The sequence below is a fragment of the Eptatretus burgeri genome, chromosome 4 (assembly GCF_056783735.1).
Source record: "Eptatretus burgeri isolate ZD-2024b chromosome 4, Ebu_testis_v1, whole genome shotgun sequence".
NCBI lineage: Eukaryota > Metazoa > Chordata > Myxini > Myxiniformes > Myxinidae > Eptatretus > Eptatretus burgeri.
This window is the reverse complement of record NC_140964.1, coordinates 105,009,769-105,032,950: the sequence shown is the minus strand read 5'-3', so window position 1 is coordinate 105,032,950 and position 23,182 is coordinate 105,009,769. Positions and strand designations below refer to the sequence as shown.

Here is a 23,182-nt window from a genome sequence, read left to right as displayed (position 1 = left end):
CAAGTAATACATTAAACCAAGATGGCAGACACCAGTCCATTTACAGTGGAAGAGAGGCTGGTAGCAGTGGTGTGGTACCACGAGAGGAGAAACACAAACAAGACGATGAAACAGGTGCAAGAAGACTTCGAGGAGCGTTTTGGAAAGCCAGCACCGTCAAAATCTAATCTTCATCTTTGGGAAAAAAAGGCATTTCAGAGTGGAAGTGTACTCGATAGCAAGCGCAGTGGACGACCAAAAATTCGTGATCTGGGAATTCAAAACATTCAAACATCCGTTCTCAGATATCCGAAAAAATCATTACGGAAACGTTCTGCAGAGTTGGGTGTTTCATATTCATCGTTGCGTCGCACAATGAAAGAAGACCTTCACATGAAACCATATAAACCCACTGTCATTTGTGAATTGTCAGATGCAGATCATGAAAACAGGTTAACAGCTTGTGACAGACTGCAGCACTTCGATACAATTCCTAAAAGATCAAAGGTCATGTAATTATAATTACTGTAATATTTAAGGAGGTATTGTAATTGTTGTATTACTGTAATATTTTCTTATTACTCCTGCATTGTTATGACTCGTGGGGCTTATAGTTCACCCTGGTAGATGGTATAAACACATCTTGTATAAGCAGCAAAATCAGTGTTCTGGGACTTATGACTCACCCTGTAGTTACTTTCAATACTGGCTTCCACCTAGGGGGCGCCATATGACACACATTTCCATAAAATTGGTGTCCAACCACAGGGACCAATTATTATTATTATTATTATTATTATTATTATTATATTTTTAACCACAAACCAATACCCTGAGTACAACCACCTTTCAACTCATTCTGTCCAACACTTCAGGAGTGCATTAATATCAAATAAGCACATCAAAGCAAACACACTTCTTGAGATGCAGTTTGTCAACAAATTACAATCCAAATTCAAACCGTAATAAAGTTTAAATAATAAAGTTTAAATAAATTGGACGCAAAGATGTGGCTTGCTGCATGTGAAAGAACATTTCTCAAAATTTGTTTATTTACTCTTTCCATTTCCAGGTGTCTCCTGTGACATGTGACATCCTATCTACTGCAAATGGCATCTCCACAAGAAAAAGCACAGTGTGTTGCCTGGTTTATAGAGACCAAATCTGCTACACAGGTTCAACGAAGCTTCAGGACGACCTATGGAAGGCAGCCACCATCAAGAAAAACGATTCGTGAGTGGCACAAAAAGTTTATGGAGACTGGTAGCATTCTGCAGAGGAAGGGGGCAGGGCGGCCAAGCACAAGTAGTGAGGATGTTGAACACATTCGTGAGTCGTTTGAGCGCAATCCCCATATGTCCATTCGGACTGCTGCCAGGGAGTTGCAGCTACCCCGTTCAACGGTGCATAAAGTGCTGCACACGCGACTGCGGCTGTACGTGTTCAAGGTATATATCGTACGATTAATACCAAAGCCAAGTTATTTGCCAGAATATATACATTTCTCATGGGATCTGAGATTATCATCAGATCTCACACATGCATCAGAGAAGTTTGCAGGTACACATTGGTACCTGAAATAACCTGTCTGTTATCATAAATTATTTTACTCCTTTACAATGGAGCATCAGCAGGTTAGTAGACCCAAACATTCATGTATTTTTTTTGGTGTTGAGTGCTGTTGTGATTAATGAAAGCAGATCCTCATTGAGAGAGGTTGTGGAGCAATCTTATCCTGATTCTGCTTTGAAGCCTGTGCATGTAAGATAATGAAAGGAAAACTGTCTGTTGTGCTCCTCTCTCAAAGCTGTCTGGTTTCTGGTTCTATTCTACATTTAGTCTAATTTGAGAAGCCTGGTTTTGCATTAACGAAGAATGCTGCTTTTTCATTAATTTTTTTTTTTTTTGCATGCAGTCTTGGCTAAGATCTCGCATCAAAAGCCATGATCTTTTCTACCTCTGTGAACCCACCCCAAGCTCACCTCTTTCCAAGTTTCCAGTTTGTCATTCCTCAGAGTTTGGGGCTGTATCCATCTTGTTTACTTCTGAGCCTTCATTCTTCCCACATCGCTTATTTTCAAAGTCTCCCTCTATTTTGTCCCTCAACCCTACGATTGGTGTCCCATTCCCCCACCCTCTCTTTCTACTATTGCTTTTGTTCTGTTTGTCTTGATTTGTGCTGTGTTCTAGCTCTTCCATTAACCTCAACACCATATCAAAAAGATGATGGGAAATATCAGAGGGATTATATTTTTCATATATATATATATATATATATATATATATATATATATATATATATATATATATATATATATATATATATATATATATATATATATATATATATATATATATATATGATTTTGTATAACTGGGGCGGTTGGGATTATACATTTTTAAAGAAGAAGGCGCTTCCAACCAAGAGTAAAAACTGGATCGACTCCGTTAATTTGAGCAAAAAAGGGAGAGCAAACCTGGTCTCAGGCAACGTTTCACCAGCTTCACAGCCAGATTCCTCAGGCACAACGGAGCCTTGGCATGTGTCCGGTTTTTATTTCGATACGACCGCTCATTTCCGGCCACGTGCTGGTGCTCGAGGTCAAAGGGAGGAGTGCTTTATTTATTTATTTATGTTTTTATCTTGCAAAAGCAAAATATATGTCAAATCACATCATTGACGGGGAGCTTTGCTCTGCTTTTTTTTTTCTTCTTTTTTTTTAAGTACACGTGATCTGGTGTTGTATGTGTGTGGATGAGCACGTCTGTGCACTTGTTTTTGTGCTTCCGGGGCGAACTGGTTTCGTGTCCGGTTTGGCCATGATGAGGTGTTGGTTGTGTGAGTGTTGGGGTTCTCAGGTGTTGTGCACATGTGGATGTGGTGTTTGGGATTGGGTGTTGTTTGTTGCTCACCTTATCCATCTGCCTGCACCATCCAGTTTTTTCCATTTGCATCGGAGGTGTGTATTGTGTGGGTATGTCCACTCTCCCGGCTCTTCACGTGCCACGCTTCCAAAATCAACCTGTCGTATGTTGGACGTCGAGTCGAGGACACGGGTCCCATCAAAGTTAAATTTGTCGCCAGATTGCAGGCCATGACATGCTATGGCTGACTGGGTCAACTTTCCAAGGCGAATTGTTCTATCATATTCATCTAGCCTTTGTTTTAAATTTCTTCCAGTTTCACCAATGTAGAATTGGTCACAGTCTTTGCATGATGAATGGTTTAATTATCTCCAGATTTATCACCAGTTGGTATTGGGTCCTGACATTATGGATGGTGTGTAAAGACTTGTAGGCTACGCCAATCCGTGTGCCACATACTATCCTGCCAATCCTTTCAGAAAGCCCTGGGTAGTATGGCAGTACACATTGCCCAAGTGTGTCTGGCTCCTTCCGTTCTGTCCGTTTTGGTTCTTTTAAGGTGGGGGGTATCCCCTTGCTGTACCCATTTTTGAGCAGGATTCCTCTTACTAATTTGATTTCCTAATTGCCTCGGCTTTGGATGATGACACCATCCATGCCCGAGCTGTTAAGGTATGTGCTCCACTGCATTGGTGGGAGATTGGGTTGCAGGAGTTAAAATCTAATTGCTGGTTGGTTTCCTGTAAACCGAAGTATTTGAGGAGTCTTCAGGCTTACAGTGAACCTCCACATCCAAAAAGGCCAATTTGCTTTCTTTTTCAATTTTGACTGTGAAGTTGATGCTGGGGAATACCCTGCCAAGTTGTCCCAGTAGGAGTAGGTGGTCTACCATGTCTATGCACAATGACGAAGGTGTCATCTACATATCTGTTCCAGTACCGTTGGAGCCAATTCTCATGAGACTCAAATATATTTTGTTCTTGTTGTTGTTTTGTTGAGAAATTTTAGTCATTCAGCTGTTCACCACCACTTCTTATCTTCCCCCATCCAAAACCTTGATCTTTTCTACCCTCGTTAATCCACCCCAAATCCACCTCCGTCAAATTCCTTGCTTTCTTTCCTGAAAGTCCTTGCAATGTCCATCTTGTATACCCTGTGTTCCCCTCTCCCTTCCACAGATCTCCTAATGTCTCTGTTCCCCACTGTTTTGTCCTTCCCTCTCCTGCGCCCCTTGTTGTGCGGTGTTAGTTCTCATACGAGCCTCGATAATGCATATAAATTTTCTTTTTTGAAAAGACCAAGAAGGCTTATTTGGCTGAAAGCCTGTCACTATAAAGATCGTCCAGAAGCTATGTCGGTGATTCATTTATTTCCTTCTTGTTTTATATATACCAGCAGAGTACCCGTCCTATGGGTGATCTTGTTCCAAGCATGTAACATCTTCTGACTCGTACCTTTATTTGCGTGGTTTATCAACAACTGACAGCTCTATCACAGCCTGGTATTGGCTTAGTGGTTAGGATGGTGGCTTGGGATCCTGGGGTCCTGAGTTCTCGTCCCGTTGGCCGCTGAATTAACAGCAGGGGTTGACTCGGCCGGTTATCCTTCCAAGGTTGGCAAAATGAGTACGTCTACTGGTAACAGGGGCACTGCATCAGCGACGTAGCCGCGCCCCTTACCAATGATGCAACCAGCAGCCAAAAAGGCAATACATGAAGGGAGCTCTGTATCTCTTTTTTTGTTGTTGTCATATATATATATATATATATATATATATATATATATATATATATATATATATATATATATATATATATATATATATAAAGCTGAGTTCATGTCTGTGGGTCTGTCTGTCTGTGTGTCATAAGCGCCACCCATTCTACAGGCCATGCCCTCCAGTAATCCAGAAATCGCCACCATCTTTTTCTCTCCACATAGCTCAGATTGTTTTAAAGGCGTCATGTACATTTGGAGACTGAACAGCGCATCTTCTATCATTAAATGAAGATACTGTTTTGAGGAAACGAAGGTACATTTTGATTACAACTTAAACGAGGTAATGCATGTTTTGTCCGCAGCGATTGAGGCAGCTGTGTCATACACACTGCCCAATGAAGGTACATTAATTCTGATATTATGCAGAGGAAAGAAAATGGTGATATTTCTTCTTTTTTTAAAAACGTTGTAGGATGTCAAACGCAGTTACTTTCTGTCTGCGAGGCGGTTACGTGTCGCTTATAACTCAATGTTTGCTTTCTGGAATTTGCAATGACTGTTATAAGCAAAAATATCCCGTGTTTGCTTCCGTGCAAAGTATGAAAAAAGACGTTCTACACATGATATCATCACTCAGCGATGTCTGCAATAGCAGGAATGCACTAATAATTGGAGCCTTTTTTATAACATACTAATACTCGTGCAAAAATTATATGATAGAGGCTAGAGGATAGAAAGTTTATTTGTTGATTACTATGAGAGGGAGAAGAAGAGGAATAAATTAACAAGAGTAGGAAATATGCAAACATGGCAGTTTCGTACGAGGTGTCTCACTGTCGCCGAACCGAATATAATGTTGCGGACCCAGGGTCGGTGGCGAGAAGACCACGATGGGAGGAGCTACCTCGGGTTCCCACCAGACTCTCCGGAATCGCAGGCCGTCGCACACGAATAACTTTGTGACGCGGCGGGTCGCTAATCGACCGTGAACGCCAGTAACTCGACCACGTGACTTCGGGTCCTCCGTCTGATACCGTTTAATTACTGGGGGACATGCCCTTGGTACGCCTTGTTCAAACCGGACACCTAACCGAATCAGATGCAGCTGAGCGTAACTGCCAAGAACGTACCTGCTAGAAAAACAGATTGTTGGGGGATAACTTTCTGACTGAGCTGGAATACGAACCATGCTGGACCAATGAAGGAAAAGGTGAAAACGAGCTGGGAACATTTCTATACAAGCATTTATTTACAATCAAGCGAGGAAAGGTATGTAGCATGGTAAATTGGGTTCATTATTATGTACAGCAGGGATTGCAAGGAATTTGTGTGGTGTGGCAAAAGGCAAGCAATTTACACAAGCAGACACAGAGCAGACTTATCCCGTTATCACATCTACAATCTTAACTTATGCTATGACGGGCGCCATCACACACACACACACACACACACACACACACACACACACACACACACACACACACACACACACACACACACACACACACACCCGATGAAGATTAGATTGCCAGAAAGAAAAGGAGCAGATGAGGACAAACGGCCTCGGAATACCTGGTGCGGTCGGCCGACCAACGCAACTCAGTACGCTTTGAGAGAGGTATGAGGGAGAAATACTGGTGTCTAAGGTGTGGGAGTGGGAGGTGTGGTGTAGTCCAATATGGGGGTGTGGTGTCGTGCCAGAGGAAAATGGGATTGCGACTCTGTAATGGATGCTCTTTTGGGTGTCCAAAGAAGATGAGATAGAGGGGTGGAAAGAGATAGAGAGGAGGGAAGATGTGTGAGGCGAAAGATTCCTCACCTAGTCGTACATAGGTCTGAGTGTAGCACGTACCTCTGTGGGATGCTCCACTTGAGCATTCCCATCTCAAGGGTTGGCGCGTTATCTATCTCCGGCTTAGTCACTTTGCTGGGACTCGTGGCAACGTGCGCTCCAGACTGGTCCTCAGGAATAAGCACGTCTCAGTCGCACACCAACCGCGAGTGAAGGGCAGAGGCAACGAGGAGCAGCCAACTCAGCTGAGATGAGCAGAGAAGAAGAGGGCGAAGCAGAAAGCGAGCGGCTCCACGCTCCTTTTATAAGCCCCGGACGAAGGCTGGGGTGACGACCCGAAGGCGACGTGCTGTGCCGCCAATCCCGCTCCTCTATTGGGCTACAGTGGCCCTAGCCAGGCCCTCAAGGCCGGAAATGGTCTCATTCGCCCATCCGGCTGGCTTGCCACGGCCCAGAGCTTCTGACTCAACATAGGGTATGAGCCAACACCCCGGCCCTGAATGTGCTCCGAGTGCAGTCTGAATGCCGAACAGCAATGCACACCCGCCACCCCCGGGCCCCCACTCACGAGCCAAAATGCACACCTGGGCCCCATACTAAACTCCCGGATTGCCCTTCCCGCGACCCCTCCTCAGCTCCCCTGTCTTGCCTTGTTCTGGTGACTGGACGAGGGTCGTATCAATCCCGCATGCTCACCCGGTACATCCCTGGCGAGATGTGGTGGGGCTATTAACATCCGTTGCTCAGCCCCACTTCGCACGGTCTGGGGACAGCCAAAGTTGTAAAGTACTCCTCCGTATAGTGTTGAATTGTAGCGATGCAGAGGTACGAGGGGGTGCAGGAATATTTTTCCCGTGTATAGGAGGTGTTGGTGGTCGAAGTGGTGAAGTTTGGTGAGTAAGGGGTGAAGCAAGGTGAGATGCCGTTGGAAATTGGTGCTCAGATTTGAATGAAATAATGGCGTGCCATGCGCATGCTGTACAGTGTATAGTGTACTTCGTTGGGGGGAGTTTGGTGATGTTGGTGCCAAGCCACGGGAGGCATCGTAGTGTGCCTATTACTCATCGTATTTTGCATGGCGTGTGTGCTTCCTTTCTTGATTTGTACCATGGCTAAAAGGAAGGGGTTGGAATAGAAATCAGAATAGAAGATAGATGTATCGTTGATAGACCGAGCTATGAGACTCACACAATGCACTTCATCCCGTTAACCCACGAGACATGAGGGGAAGGTCTGACTGCACGAAAACTAACAAAATAACTGCCTGGGGATCACTGTGTGTTTGGTGCCATTGCCTTAGAGGCATGCGGTTTTGTCTAACCGCAACAATATAAAGCTGGGTTCATGTCTGTGGGTGGATGTTTGGGTCTGAACAAGGTACGTTTTCATTACAACGAAAGTACTCATGACTAATATTTGAAGTGTTTAATTTTTTTTTAAATGTCCTTTTGTCAGTGTTTTGTATGTCCTGTATGCTGTTAGATGTCCATTGGTGTGTTGTTAACAAGCAGCTAGCTAGCGCTTGCCAAGCCAGCTGTTCCTTATCAACGGTTTCTAATGGAGTGCTTGCTTGGGTGCTTAAGCCACTTGGCAAGCACTCTCCAAGAAACTTGGTAATTGAACACACCAAAGATTCATGGCGATGAGGATAAACATCCATACCATCATTATTTCAGCCATAGCGATGAATTTGTCCCTCAAAGGGTTGGTGTGGGAGGAGGCAGGTGAAGGGGTGGGGTGGTAAGAGGGACCCGACGTTGCCCAGCAATGCTTGGGTACCCATGCTAGTTTACTTTAAATGAATGAGGTGTGCGTGTTGTATGTATATTCATTAATCACCTGCTATTGGAATGTACATTTTGACCCTTTATACTGCTGATACAACCTTCGAACTTTGAAGACTTTAAGACCCCAAAAGTCGTTCAAGACCCCGAGGACTCAAAAGTTCCCGAGGACCCAAAAGACTGTTGATTCTGGAGACCCTTTAAAACTCGGCTATACCACAAAAAATCTGTTAGAATTCCCATGTTTTAAATGCACGCCGTATTAATAAAATGGAAGATCAAGAAAGAACCTGAAGTAGTAAAGAGCAAAGATGAAGTCATCAGGAGGAACGTAGATGGGATTCGGGTTTCAGCTGTTATTCCACTACCTTCAAAAGCCTGGTGTTGGCTTGGTGGTTATGGTGGTGGCTTGGGATCTTAGGATCCTAAGATCTTAGGATCCCGTTGGCTGCTGAATTAATATACACCAGGAGGTTGACTCAGCCTGTCATCCTTCCGAGGTCGGCAAAATGAATACCAGTGTGTACTGGTAGAGAGGGGCACTGCATCAGTGACACAGTCGCGCTTCCAAGAAATGATAGCTACCCCGGCAGCTCAGCTGCCATATGCAAGAAGAAGACCCCTCAAACCCATCCAGGCACAGCCCAGTGAGCCTTACAGAAAAATGTTTGCAAGACTTCACTTCTCCTTGGAGAGATAGATGATGAAAGAGAGGAATATAGAGTAAAAGAGATGAAAGAGAAGAAAAAGCAAGAATGGGAATGAATAAAGAGAATTGTGAAAAAATTAGTTACAAATACTTGGAAAGTAAAAAGAATTAGAAAGGTATATAAAGCAGCTGAAATACCCCCCTTCTATCATTGCATGGCATTCTAATTACAAAATACATAACAATAACATTACACCAAAACATTAATTAACATTAAAATACTTACAACAATAATAAGAATAGTAGTATCATATGGCAATAATAACGAACATAATAATCCCTGCGTTGGCCCAAGCATATCTGGGCTTAGTGAAAGGCAAGCTAATGCTGAAGCAGTGCAGCAAGCAGGTATGCAACAAGGCTGTGAAGACCAATCAAAATTTGGTCCATCGAACCAACGGGTCCACTAGTAGGCAAAAAAAACCTTGGTTACGTGCATGATGTAAAAACATACCCGCTGCTTATAATTCAAAATGCCTCACTGCACTGAAAAACGTGGGGATAGAAATACTTCACTGCAAATGGTGGAGACTTGTAATACTCTCTCCCATCGAGAGGTGGCGCTACCCTCAACTTTAGACAAGCACCAACACATTGAGGAAATTCAAGATGGCTGTGTTGAAATTTTTGGTAAAAGAATGGCAGAGTGACAGTTAGGAAAGTTGTATAGAAGAACAAGCTTTTCGTAGAGTTGGAGCAAGAATGCTGCCATTTTAATGTAAAAGAGGAATCTGAACGGGTGTACCACTCCTGACCTCGCATGCCAACATGACGAGGCTGACCTGTGCATTGTCTGGCATATCTGTAAGCCACAAGATAATTAAAATGCAAGAATTATTGTAAGGTCGTCTGATAATGATAAAATCATATTGTACTGTCATATGAATAACATTGCTTCAAACATTTGGATGGATTTGGGGTCCAGCACAAACAATACCCAGAGGTATGTCAATATTTATGCATTTGCTGAGTCTGGGTCCTAAACTGTGTTCTGCCCTTCCAGCCATGCATGCTTTTCCAGGGTGTGATTACACTGCATGATTACATGAAAAGGAAAAATACTTCCTCTGGAATTAATGAAGAAAAACCATGCCAGCATGGATGCCTTAGCATCTGGTGATATATAACACGAGTCACCAAGCTTTGCTATCTCCAGCATCAGAGCATTTGTTTGCACCCTCTTTGGAAAAACCAGAGTTATGAAGTGTAAATGATGCTCAGCTTGTATTGTTCCGTCAATCCACTTCACCCAGAATCGAGGAGCGTCCCCGAACAGGATTAAATAAAACGACCTGGGCATACTTCCACCTTGCAGGCCAGTTCTGGCAAAGATCAGTGCACAAACTATTGTGCTCCAGCCATGATCGACTGTACAGAGGAGTGGCTGGAAGCCTCACAAAGGTCGTTACCAGATTTCATTGTTTGAAGGGGATTTGATCCCGCACGACATTTGTCAAAACACTGATAACGATCTTATGGCTGAATTAAGCAGAACTAGTATAACTCGTTGTAATGTTTTCATACACATGTTATGGTGATTGAAGGTACTGTATTTAAAATACTTACGAGCATAACCCGCACTCTGCGCGACATGTTGGGGTGGGTGTGTTTGAGAAAGGAACTGATGCAGAGTATCAGTAGTGTCGCTGTCGCCCTGGTACATTACTTACATCATCTTGTTGTTGTTCCTGCTGCTCTGTTAGTGTCACATCATCCAGAAGTCATCGCCGATATGATCTGTCACGGTTTATTTTGGCCCTTCCAGTGACTTGGGGCGTCCGGCAACGTTTCGGCATGTTGTCGGGATATTTAGTTCTGAAATAGTAGGAAAAAATGAAGAAATATATTTATCGCATTTGCCTTTATTTGTAGTATCTATCCCCTGAGGTATTCCCAGTACATAAAATTCAGCAATATATGTAACATAATTTGTGTTCAGTCTGGAGTCAGCAGTTTTGCGTTGTCCATAAGCAGTATGGACGTTGTATGAGATTCAATGTTCCAAAGGGTGATTGTCATGATTGTGCATGTTCAGCAGTTAGCCTGTTCAGTTCTCTGAAACAATCTTCATGGCCTCTTCTTAAGTCACAGTGTCTCCAATCGAGTCTGATGTCTGTGACAGTGCAGTGAGAGCAGCATCCATCGACTGGCTGAGAATTGCATCATCAGTATCAGAGAAGTCATGTTCTGGGGAGGGGTTAGTCAATATGGTTGAAGCTGAACATGTACGTGGTTGCTTCCTTTTTGGGGTGGAGCAGCATTGCTGTGGCTTCAGGGTCATGAGGGTGGAGCTGCTGACGTCAGGATTGGGCGAGAGGCGAGCCACCTGCTTTTGTAAGTTAATCTTTGCTTGCACAACGAATTTAGCCTGTTTTAGAAGCCGTTTTAGTTTTTTATCGTAGCAGCTCATTTTGGCGTCGTACTCAAGGCGGACATCTTTGACATAATTCTTCAATGTAGGGTCTTGAACATTTACCTCTGAGGGCCAATTTGCCCTTGAACACCTCAGAAAAGGTTCTCATCTCTTCTTTGATTTCTTCAACCATGTCAGCAGCTGATAGGCAAATTTTGGATGCCATCTGGAAAGGAAAGGAGGGAAAGTTAGCCACATTGTAGTAGGGGATGATGATGATGATGATCGAGGTAGTATAATTTTTTTGCAAGGAATTTCACCCGGGGAATTTCACAGGTTGTAAGAATTACTCGAAGTTTAAACCCCTCGAGTTAAATCCTCCAAGCTGTGACTTGCTTTTATTGCCAGTGCAGTAGTAGAAACAGAGAAACTTCAGTTGTATCTTCTGTCGAGAGTGTCTGAAAGAGGAAAAAGCATTGAATCAATTGTCGAACAGCAGGGTGATATTTCCGGATGGACAAACTGTCCATAATTGTCTGGTCTGTCCAAAATCAGTTCATAAGGCGGTGTGGTTGTATTCACACTTCATGCGTATGTCTACATGAAATACTGACCTTTTTGTGATGAAAAACTCCTAATCTTCAGTAGGAATGCGGTGTGGGTGTGGTCGGTGGATGAAGCTGAAGATAGCAGGTGCTACCTAGATGGATTCAGACAGAGTATCTGAAAGAGGAAACAGCATAAGAATCCGTTGAACAGCAGGGTGATATTTCCGGACAAAATTGTGGAATAAAAAACCATCCGCGCACAGTTCATGCACGTTTGCATGTCTCTATCGGCCTAATACCCTACAGATTGTTCAGGATGCATTGTGGTTGCTGTCCCTTTCAAAGTGCATAGATTAATAAGAGAATGTCTGAAGTCTGTCCAAAATCAGTTCATAATGCGGTGTGGTTGCATTCACACTTCATGCGTATGTTTGCATGAAATACTGACCTTTTTGCGATGAAAAACTCCTAATCTTCAGTGGGAACGCGGTGGCGGTGTGGTGGGCGGATCACAGCTGAAGACGGCAGTGCTGCCACATATAGGTGGGAAGCTAAAGACGGCAGGTGCGCTGCCACCTCCACCTATACTTCAGACACAACAACAACCAAAGGACACAAAGCCAAATGCAGGAACCGTTTTTGGCACGATTTCACTGTTTCAGAACCATTTTATTTACTTATTTTTGTACCATGCACCTCATATGGTCTTTGAGATAATGTAAGCCGAATATCACGTTACTTGAGCGCAGAACAAAGTCGAAGAGAGCGCGACACGAAACCACAAACTCGGAAATAATATATAAGATAGGAACCAACATATCGCTCTTCATCTGATGATTCAGAGTGGGACTTTGATGAATCCAATATTGTGTCTGAACGAGCAAGATACATTTATCTGAACTGATATTATTGGTTAAATGTTTAAATATGGACAATGATAATAAGTACATGTCATCTTATATATTATTTCCGAGTTTGTGGTTTCGTGTTGCGCTCTCTTCGACTTTGTTCTGCGCTCAAGTAACGTGATATTCGGCTTACATTATCTCAAAGACCATATGAGGTGCATGGTACAAAAAAAAAGTGAATAAAATGGTTCTGAAACAGTGAAATCGTGCCAAAAACGGTTACTGCATTTGGCTTTGTGTCCTTTGGTTGTTGTTGTGTCTGAAGTATAGGTGGAGGTGGCAGCGCACCTGCCGTCTTTTGCTTCCCACCTATACGTGGTGGCACTGCAGTCTTCAGCTGTGATCCGCCCACCACACCGCCACCGCGTTCCTACTGAAGATTAAGAGTTTTTCATCGCAAAAAGGTCAGTATTTCATGCAAACATACGCATGAAGTGTGAATGCAACCACACCGCATTATGAACTGATTTTGGACAGACTTCAGACATTCTCTTCTGAATCTATGTACTTTGAAAGGGACAGCAACCACAATGCATGCTGAACAATCTGTAGGGTATTAGGCCTATAGAGACATGCAAACGTGCATGAACTGTGCGCGGATGGTTTTTTTTATTCCACAATTTTGTCTGGAAATATCACCCTGCTGTTCGACGGATTCTTATGCTGTTTCCTCTTTCAGATACTCTGTCTGAATCCATCTAGGTAGCACCTGCTGTCTTCAGCTTCATCTACCTACCACACCGCCACCACATTCCTACTGAAGATTAGGAGTTTTTCATCACAAAAAGGTCAGTATTTCATGTAGACATACGCATGAAGTGTGAATACAACCACACCGCATTATGAACTGATTTTGGACAGACTTCAGACAATTTTCGACAGTTTGTCCATCCGGAAATATCACCGTGCTGTTTGACAATTGAATCAATGCTTTTTCCTCTTTCAGACACTCTCGACAGAAGATACAACTGAAGTTTCTCAGTTTCTACTACTGCACTGGCAATAAAAGTAAGTCACAGCTTGGAGGATTTAACTCGAGGGGTTTAAACTTCGAGTAATTCTTACAACCTGTGAAATTCCTTGCAAAAAAATTATACTACCTCGATCATCATCATCATCATCATCATCCCCTGCTACAATGTGGCTAACTTTCCCTCCTTTCCTTTCCAGATGGCATCCAAAATTTGCCTATCAGCTGCTGACATGGTTGAAGAAATCAAAAGCATAGATGAGAACCTTTTCTGAGGTGTTCAAGGGCAAATTGGCCCTCATAGAGGAAAATGTTCAAGACCCTACATTGAAGAATTATGTCAAGGATGTCCGCCTTGAGTATGACGCCAAAATGAGCTGCTACGATAAAAAACTAAAACGGCTTCTAAAACAGGCTAAATTCGTTGTGCAAGCAAAGATTAACTTGCAAAAGCAAGTGGCTCGCCTCTCGTCCAATCCTGACGTCAGCAGCTCCACCCTCATGACCCTGAAGCCACAGCAATGCTGCTCCACCCCAAAAAGGAAGCAACCATGTACATGTTCAGCTTCAACCATATCGACTAACCCCTCCCCAGAACATGACTTCTCTGATACTGATGATGCAATTCTCAGCCAGTCGATGGATGCTGCTCTAACTGCACTGTCACAGACATCAGACTCGATTGGAGACACTGTGACTGAAGAAGAGGCCATGAAGATTGTTTCAGAGAACTGAACAGGCAAACTGCTGAACATGCACAATCATGACAATCACCCTGTGGAACATCGAATCTCATACAACATCCATACTGCTTATGGACAACGCAAAACTGCTGACTCCAGACTGAACACAAATTATGTTACATATATTGCTGAATTTTATGTACTGGGAATACCTCAGGGGATAGATACTACAAATAAAGGCAAATGCGATAAATATATTTCTTCATTTTTCCTACTATTTCAGAACTAAATATCCCGACAACATGCCGAAACGTTGCCGGACGCCCCAAGTCACTGGAAGGGCCAAAAGAAACCGTGACAGATCATATCGGCGACAACGACGACTTCTGGATAATGTGACACTAACAGAGCAGCAGCAACAACAACAAGATGATGTAAGTAATGTACCAGGGTGACAGCGACACTACTGATACTCTGCATCAGTTCCTTTCTCAAACACACCCACCCCAACATGTCGCGCAGAGCGCGGGTTATGCTCGTAAGTATTTTAAATACAGTACCTTCAATCACCATAACATGTGTATGAAAACATTTACAACATTAAAATTACAACTTATTTTATATTTACCCTGAACATGAAAGGTGGGGTTTCAGCAATTGGTTCATTTATATCCATCCTGTCTGCAAATGCCAGTTCATGATCGAGGAACAAGAACAACTTGATTTCAATTGAATGTTATATTTTCAAAACGAACTTGTTGAGCAATATTTTGCCTCTGAATTTGTCCCGATTGCGCATGCACAGAGATCTCTGAGATCATTTTTTTTAGTCTCTCTTCCTGTCTGGCAGTCAAACAAAATTGAAAGTCATTACAAACCGGAAACTTAGTTTTTAAGGATGTCAAAAATGACACAAACAGGCACGGATAACTAATGTAATATGTTAAATAAGGTGGTGTATAAGACGTCAACGGCAGTAAGATTCCAGAATTGTTTTTTTTCTATGACTTTTAATATCTTTATTTTATTTCAATTTAGTTATATACAGTACTTAAACACGAGAACATACTTTTGGCCATGCAGTGTATGTGGACACCCCTTCTAATTTGTCGATTCGGCTATTTCAACCACACCCATTGCTGACAGGTGTATAAAATGGAGCGCACAGCCATGCAATCTCCATAGACAAACATTGGCAGTAGAACGGGCTGTACTAAAGAGCTCAGTGACTCAACATGGCACCGTCATAGGATGCCACCTTTCCAAAAAGTCAGTTTGTCAAATTTCTGCCCTGCTAGAGCTACCTCGGTCAACTGTAAGTGCTGTTATTGTGAAGTGAAAACGTCTCGGAGCAACAATAGTTCAGCCGTGAAGTGGTAGGCCACACAAGCTCACAGAACGGGACCGCTGAGTGCTGAAGCACGTAGCGCAGAAAAATTGTCTGTCATCGGTTGCAACACACTACCGAGTTCCAAACTGCGTCTGGAAGCAACGTCAGCACAAACACTGTTCGTCGAGAGCTTCATGAGTTGGGTTTCCATGGCCGAGCAGCCGCACACAAGCCTAAGATCACCATGCGCAATGCCAAGCGTCAGCTGGAGTGATGTAAAGCTCACCGCCATTGGACTCTGGAGCAGTGGAAAGAGGTTATCTGCTGTGATAAATCATGCTTCACCATCTGGCAGCCTGAATGACGAATCTGGGTTTGGTGGATCCCAGGAGAACACAGCCTGCCCTAATGCATGGTGCCAACTATAAGGTTTGGTGGAGGAGGAATCATGGTCTGGAGCTGTTTTCATGGTTTGAGCGAGGCTCCTTAGTTCCAGTGAAGGGAAATCTTAACGCTACAGCATACAATGATATTCTAGACGATTCTGTGCTTCCAACTTTGGAAACTGTTTGGGGAAGGCCCTTTCCTGTTTCAGTGTGACAATACCTCTGTGCACAAAGCGAAGTCCATGCAGAAATGGTTTGTCGAGATCAGTGTGGAAGAACTTGAATGGCCAGCACAGAGCCCTGACATCAACCCCATTGAACACCATTGGGATTAATCAGAACGCCAACTGCGAGCCAGACGTAAATCACCAAATATCAGTGCCTGACCTCACTAATGCTCTTGTGGCTGAATGGAAGCAAATCCCCGCAGCAATGTTCCAACATCAAGTGGAAAGCTTTCCCAGAACAATGGAGGCTGTTATAGCACCAGGGGGGGGGTGGACCAACTCCATATTAATGAACATGATTTTGGAATCAGATGTTGGATGAGCAGGTGTCCACATACTTTTGGCCATGCCATGTAAATTGCCTTTTTAGCATTTTCAAAACCCTTCTGTTTCGCATCAGTACTTGGCCAAAATCTTACAGCAGTTTGCGTCATCATGACCAATCAAATTTGCCACTCACAGACCCTGCCCATGTCCTTGTTTCTCAAGACAGCCTCGGGTAATGTTTTCTTTGAACTCTCTCTTGTACTCTATTTTTCATCTAAAAAATATTCCTGTGGTGTGCGGGCTCCCTTCGGTGTGTTCTGAAGTTCACCCAAAATGTGAGGTGGTGAGACGGAAGACCTAGGTTTTATGAGACTACTTTTAAAATCCTGATCAATTCTACATATTGATTGGTACAAAAATAGTCCATTGGATGCGGTAAATATTGTTGACATGTTTTTGTGGCCATTTTCCTGACTTGTGATATAAGTGATGAATCAAGTGTGGATTATTTGTTGTGGATTTTTTTATCCCTGCACAATTGTCTGTCTGCAGGACACAATGATTGGGCAGCAGGTGCAGGTGTTGGGATATCAGGAATTGATGCAGGAAGTGCAGAAGAGAAGCAAGCAGACACTCTTTGTATATTTCTCTGGCAGTAAAGGAGCCGATGGTACCAGCTGGTGCCCAGACTGTGTTGAAGGTCTCGCCCACATTGTTTCCCCATTTGTGATTGTTTGTAAAACTCCTATCAGCAGTCATACACTCTCTTTCATGCCACAACAGATACCACAGCAACTTACTTTAAATATAATACGCTGAGTAAAGTAAACCACCCAGTGTAATAATGCCAGCCATTGGGACTGCTTCGGTCGCACTGAACCTGCCTTTGGGTGGAGCACCAGAGAGTGATTGTACATAAATATCATTTATGAAAGTGTGACTTCTGATACAAACACACACAAACCTCTCTCTCTCTCTCTCTCCTCCCACCCTTTAACAATGTAGCTGAGCCAGTTGTTCAAGCTGAGCTGCAAAATCTTCCAGCAGGCAGCACCTTCATCTACTGCCAAGTTGGAGATAGACCTTAGTGAGTATTCGATGGTTTTGCTCTCACGTCTTCTTTTATATCGATGGGTTATCGACAGAATGTTTGGCGGAGTATGCTAACCACCGTGGAAAGCAAGAGGAAACTGTCTGCTGACAGGAATTTGTAACTTGTTCATGGTTCTGGCGATGGCTTGCCTACTCTTCACGAAGGATACCGTGAGATCTTTAACGTCCGCCAACGAATACTGGCAGATGGGTTGCCAAGTTTAACGTCTATCCGAGGGACGGCACACACATCAATGACTTATTCACCCTGCCTGTGAAACACCAGGATGACAGTTTATAGCGGGGAGGGATTCAAACCCAGGTTCGACAACTTCGAGCAGAGTGTGCGTACCTCTGGAGCCGAGGCCGTCCCGTCGGCCCATTTTTACCTCAATCACCGAAGCTGAAACGAGGTTATGTTTTAACCCCTATCTGTCTGTCTGTCTGTCGTCTGTCTGTCGTCTGTTAATTGCGAAAATCAAATATTTTTTTTCAAGTATATTGGTTGGTCTTGTGCGTGATTCTGTCTGTATGTCAAATGCCAACAGGTCACAATTGTAAACCGACCTTCACGAAACTTCACCACATGGTAGCGTTCCTCATGAGCAAGAAGCCTATTGTTTTTGAGGTTAAAAGGTTCACATAGGCCAAAGGTCACCAACTTCGTCAGGTTTCTAAAATCCTCAATTTCCATCCTATTGACTTAAAATTTGAACAGGATTTGCATATCAGGTCACTAAAATCAACTATCAATTATTTTTGAGGTCAACAAAGACCAAAAGGTCAACAACGAAGGTGGAATTTCTAAAATCCTCAGTTTGGATTTGAATATTGAAGAAGAGTTGCATATTTGGTCATTGAATTCAACCACCAATTATTTTTCAGGTCAAATTTATTTTATGGATTTCTCGAGTGCCGTGCTCTGCACATCTTGTTTGCTTGTTTGTGTGCAGGATATCTCAAAAAGTTGTGGACAGATTCGGATGACAGTTGATGGACCGAATGCCCGTCTACTTTTTTATTGTTGTTGTTATTTGGTTGCATAAGCTTTTGCTTTAATTTTTTGTTGTTGTCGTTAATCATTTTTATCCAAAGTACATTCACTCTATCAGCATCTTGTGTTATTTTGTCATCAAAGAAATTGCTTTTCTTTCTGCAAATCCAGTGTAGTTATTATTGAAGATGATTGTGTTGTTTGAATGACACGGTTGTGTTCGACAGCTGGAAGGACGGGAATAATGAGTTTCGGAAGGAGCTCAAGGTAACGAGCATTCCGACACTGCTCAAGTACGGCACGGTAAGAAACACGTACTGCTGGAATTGCATGTTCAAAGAATGTTTTCATCTTGTTTACATAAATATTTAACGACAGTGAGGTTGTATTCTGAACTCGGCAGAAATTCCACATATCGGTTGAGTAGAGTAAAGTTTATTAGTTTTGATGTCATTGCCCAGACAAAGGTGTCCATTATTGTAGAATTTAAATTTTTATCTGGCTTTGCTTTGTCACAGTCTTGAAATGAACTTTGCCATTTAACCCTGTCCATGCAGAGATACTGAGGAGTGTTGCTTTAAGGTCGCTTCAACGTTGTCATTCGAGTGGCTCTGCTTCTTTTAATTTTTATTTATTTATTTATGTTTTTTTCTTGGAAAGATTCCATCATCTCACTGGACCATTTGTGTTGTATACTCATATTTACTTGATGCCAATAACAATTTGCCTGAATGAAGCCACCAAACACTACTTGTGCTCTTTTGATTCATAATAAGGGTTTGATTTCCAAAGGTTTGTGATCAATTGCCAGGTCCATGATAACTGAATTGTTTCCTTTTCTTTAATGTGGGCAGAGACATACCAGGTGACGTCAGAGTGCCCTTTTAGTTACCCTTTTTTTGTGAGACAAAATTTTCACCATCGGTGCAACTACTCAAATAGAATGTTTTAATCAGAATTATGGTGTCATCGGTCACGTGGTGTGACTGTGGCAGCCATGTTGGAAAATGGAAAAACTTTGGACCTCTGTATCTCTGAAACCACACCAAGTAAAAAAAATTGCAACTTGGCACATGGCAAGTACTCCTCATGTGGGATGAGTGTCATTTTTATGACATCATAATTGCATATGTAAAACGCTACATCTGATCATTATGAAAAATTAATTTTAAAAAAAAAAACCTTCAAAAATCTTTTTCTCTGGTGACTCAACAGATTGAGGAAAAACTTTACAAGTATGACCATTTATCTTTTAGGAACAAAAGGTTCACACATATGATGTCATAGGTCACATGGTTTGGCAGACATTGGATTTACCTTAAAACTTATTTTAAAAAATCCTCTCCAGAACGGCTGGACAGATCAAGGGGAAACTTCACACTAATGTTTCCCAAGGCATGTGTGTACAAAGTTGTTGAGGAATAATTGAAAGGTCACATGGTTTGGCAGCCATATTGGATTGAAGAAAAGTATTAATGTTTTCTCTGCAACCGCTTCGTCCAATCGACATGAAACTTTACAATTATGATCTAGTAGTAATGGGGAATACACAATTTAAATTTCAACTTGATTAGACACATGATCTGGTAGCCAAAATTATTTCATTTTTTTTTTAATTGTTTGTTTTTTTAATCAGGCTCACTTGGCTGTGCATGGATGGGTTTGAGGGTAGAGGAGAAGCAGCTGAAATGGAATCCTATCCAAGTTCCTCCTGATGACTTCAACTTTGCTTTTTGCTTGTTCAGGTTCCTTCTGATGACTCCAATGCAGGACTGTACCGAGTTGGTTTTCCATTTGATCTGAATTCAATTTATTTTAATCTCATTCTAAACACCACACAAAATGAGTTCTGGTGAGGGTCTGCAATCTCTGATTGCTCTTTCTAGTTAGGTCATCTCTACCGAGATGACCTAATAAAGCCGGACCAAATGTCCGTCCGTCCGTCTGTCAATTTTGCTTTCCGATCTTGATGAAACTTAGTATGTGAATAGAGGTCGATGAGTCTTGCACAACGATATAACTTTTGTCCGGGTTCAAGGTCAGGGACGAGGTCACGTAAGTTATATAAATCGCCATTTTCAAAACCTATCTAGTCTGCCAATTCTACAAGATATTCGGCAACTGTTTATTGATTATGATAGTAAAAAATATTATCTTGTATCAAACCGGACAGATTTTTGAATTTCCTTCCCGTTTGATCGTCACGTGATCTGGAAGATTGCCAAAAACACCGATGCGATTCGCAAAGAAGGAAGGAGAAATGAAATATAAACATAAAACACATTTTTAGCCTTTTATATTTAAACATTTTCCGCCGAAGGTGCAAAAGTTTCAAAACCCGAAATGTAAATGTCGGCATTTATTTTCAAGATATAATTTCGTGCGCGCGCGCCAAAATGTGGAGTCATCTTTAACCAAATTGCGCAGTTCGAGCTGCGCAGTAGAACTGCGCAATAGTCTTCGGTCATAACTGAACATTGAGAACTTGTATTGTAGAGATGACCGTCACCCCCACACGGGGGTAATTTTTTTAATATTGATTTCAGGCTTGTGGAGGAACTTGTAAATATCACATGCAATCTAAACATAAGGAGACGTCTATGGTTAACACAATTTCCAATGTAATTTGGAGACGTATGGCATAAATAAAACCACATATGGCATAAAGTACAAGATAGAGGCACTGATGGGATGACCTGGAGGTACGCACACTTGCCTCTAAGCTGTCTCGCCTGGGTTTGAATCCCGACCCAGCTATAAACTGTCATCTCAGGCAGAGTGAATCATCAATGTGTGTGCCATCCCTTCGATGGACGTTAAACTGGGTGTCCTGTCTCCCGGCATTAGTTCGTGGCTGTTAAAGATCCCATAGTGTTTTTCGCAAAAAGTGGGGGAGCTATCGCTGCCACCTTGGCCAAATTACAAATTACTGCCCTGACTTCCTGCTGCGAGGGAGATGGCAAATAGCCCATTCTACTGACAATTACCAATAAACTGTAAAATCATGAAATGAACAAAACGTGCAGACTCTCTTTTGTACATGCCTTTTGTCATCAATTTAACAGGCCAAATTGAATTGTTTATTGAAGAACAATGGTGAAATGACAAGATGCACTTTGTGGACACCTGCTCGTTCAACATCTCATTTTAAAATCATCTTCACAAGCAAAATATCAATTATTGCTTTTTTATTTTATTGAACAACACTTAAATGTGTAAACACCAACCATGTATAATTTGTTCATTTGTGTTTTGCCCCAAAAATGGGAAGTCCAAGCGCCCAGTGTATTTCCTGACAAAGTTACGTCATAAAGTTGTGACGCAATCGTTGCAGAAAAGTTATCAAAAGGTTGTTTCAACCAATTACAGGACTTTCCACATGACCTTTGAATGCTAAATGAAGTGCGTGGATTTTTTTTCAGCCAAGCACACACACTTGTATTATGTTATACAGTATGTCTGTTACACGTCTTGCATTGGGGATGCGTGTGATGTCATCAACATGAACAAAGCGCACACTGCCATTTCAGAGCAAGAACAGAATAAATTGAAATTGAGTGTAGCAATGGCAGTGGAAGACCATAACGAAACCAGAGCTGAGCTCATTTTGGTTCTTCGTCTTCTTCACTCATGCAGCACAAGGCTGTGGGATTGCATCATTGGCTGAGGGTGTGTCACTGATGCAATGCTCCCTACTGGTTTGGGCAGGAATTTGGCCATGGTGCCAATGATAGCTCACCGATTCCATGGGATCTTTAACATCCACCAAGCAATGCTGGCAGATGGGATGCCCGGGTTAACGTACATCCGGGGGATGGCCCACACATTGATTCACCCTGCTATGAAAGTTTATAGCTGAGTCAGGACCAAAACCAGCTTTGAGGCGAGTGTGCATACATGTAGGCCATCCTGTCAATCTTCTTTTTGTTTAATAAGAATTGACGGGCAGTAGAAACAGCACATATACATGAGGAAAAGTTTGCTTTTGGCAACTGATGGAGGATTTTGGGAAGGAAATGTCATGTACAGATACCACCTATGCTTGCATACCAAATACAGATTGACATAAAGTTGTTACCTGTTGCCCATTCAGTCACAGCAGCTGGTGGAGAAGCAGTGTTGCCAGCCAGAGCTCGTTCGTATGTTGCTCACAGAAGAGGTTTGATAATGCCCACGACGTGGAGTGCAGCATTGACTTTCACAGGGAGCTGTTTTTTTCAAAGCTGTAAGCAAGCCTTCGATTTGGAAAGATGCCAAAATGGTATTTTGGAAACCTCGCACTAAGTGCAGAGATTATTTTCAAAATTATGCTTTGTGATTATCATATTGCTCATTTTGAATAATAATGAATGCAGTCATTTTGAAGTAACACTTGTTGCAGTAAAATTAACATTTGTGATTGCAATATTAAAAAGCATCCTTTAAACTTTGTCATTGGTTTTATGATTTTAACTCGAGCAAGGGCGCATGTTATTTGAACGTTGGTGTCATCCTCCCTTTCATTTGAAGGTAAAGAAGGTGAGTAGTAATTGAATGAGGATTTATCCTTGATTAATTACTGAAAATAAAAACAAAT

General features: G+C 42.4%; 1 protein-coding gene across 4 annotated transcripts; it reads left to right on the top strand.

Moving 5' to 3' along the window:
* Positions 1-5: 5 nt before the first annotated feature.
* On the top strand, positions 6-23,032 carry TXNDC17 (thioredoxin domain containing 17). Of its 4 annotated transcripts, none has more exons than XM_085879575.1 (5): positions 6-189; positions 17,073-17,220; positions 17,526-17,607; positions 18,834-18,909; positions 22,700-23,032. In XM_085879575.1, the coding sequence occupies exons 1-5, from the start codon at positions 22-24 to the stop codon at positions 22,769-22,771; spliced, it is 546 nt and encodes a 181-aa protein (XP_085735701.1). In that variant the 5' UTR covers positions 6-21; the 3' UTR covers positions 22,772-23,032. The 4 variants fall into 4 exon arrangements, with proteins under 4 accessions (XP_085735701.1, XP_085735703.1, XP_085735704.1 ...); XM_085879577.1 differs by lacking the exon at positions 6-189 and adding an exon at positions 224-486; XM_085879578.1 differs by lacking the exon at positions 6-189 and adding an exon at positions 1,063-1,212.
* The last annotated feature ends 150 nt before the right edge of the window (positions 23,033-23,182 follow it).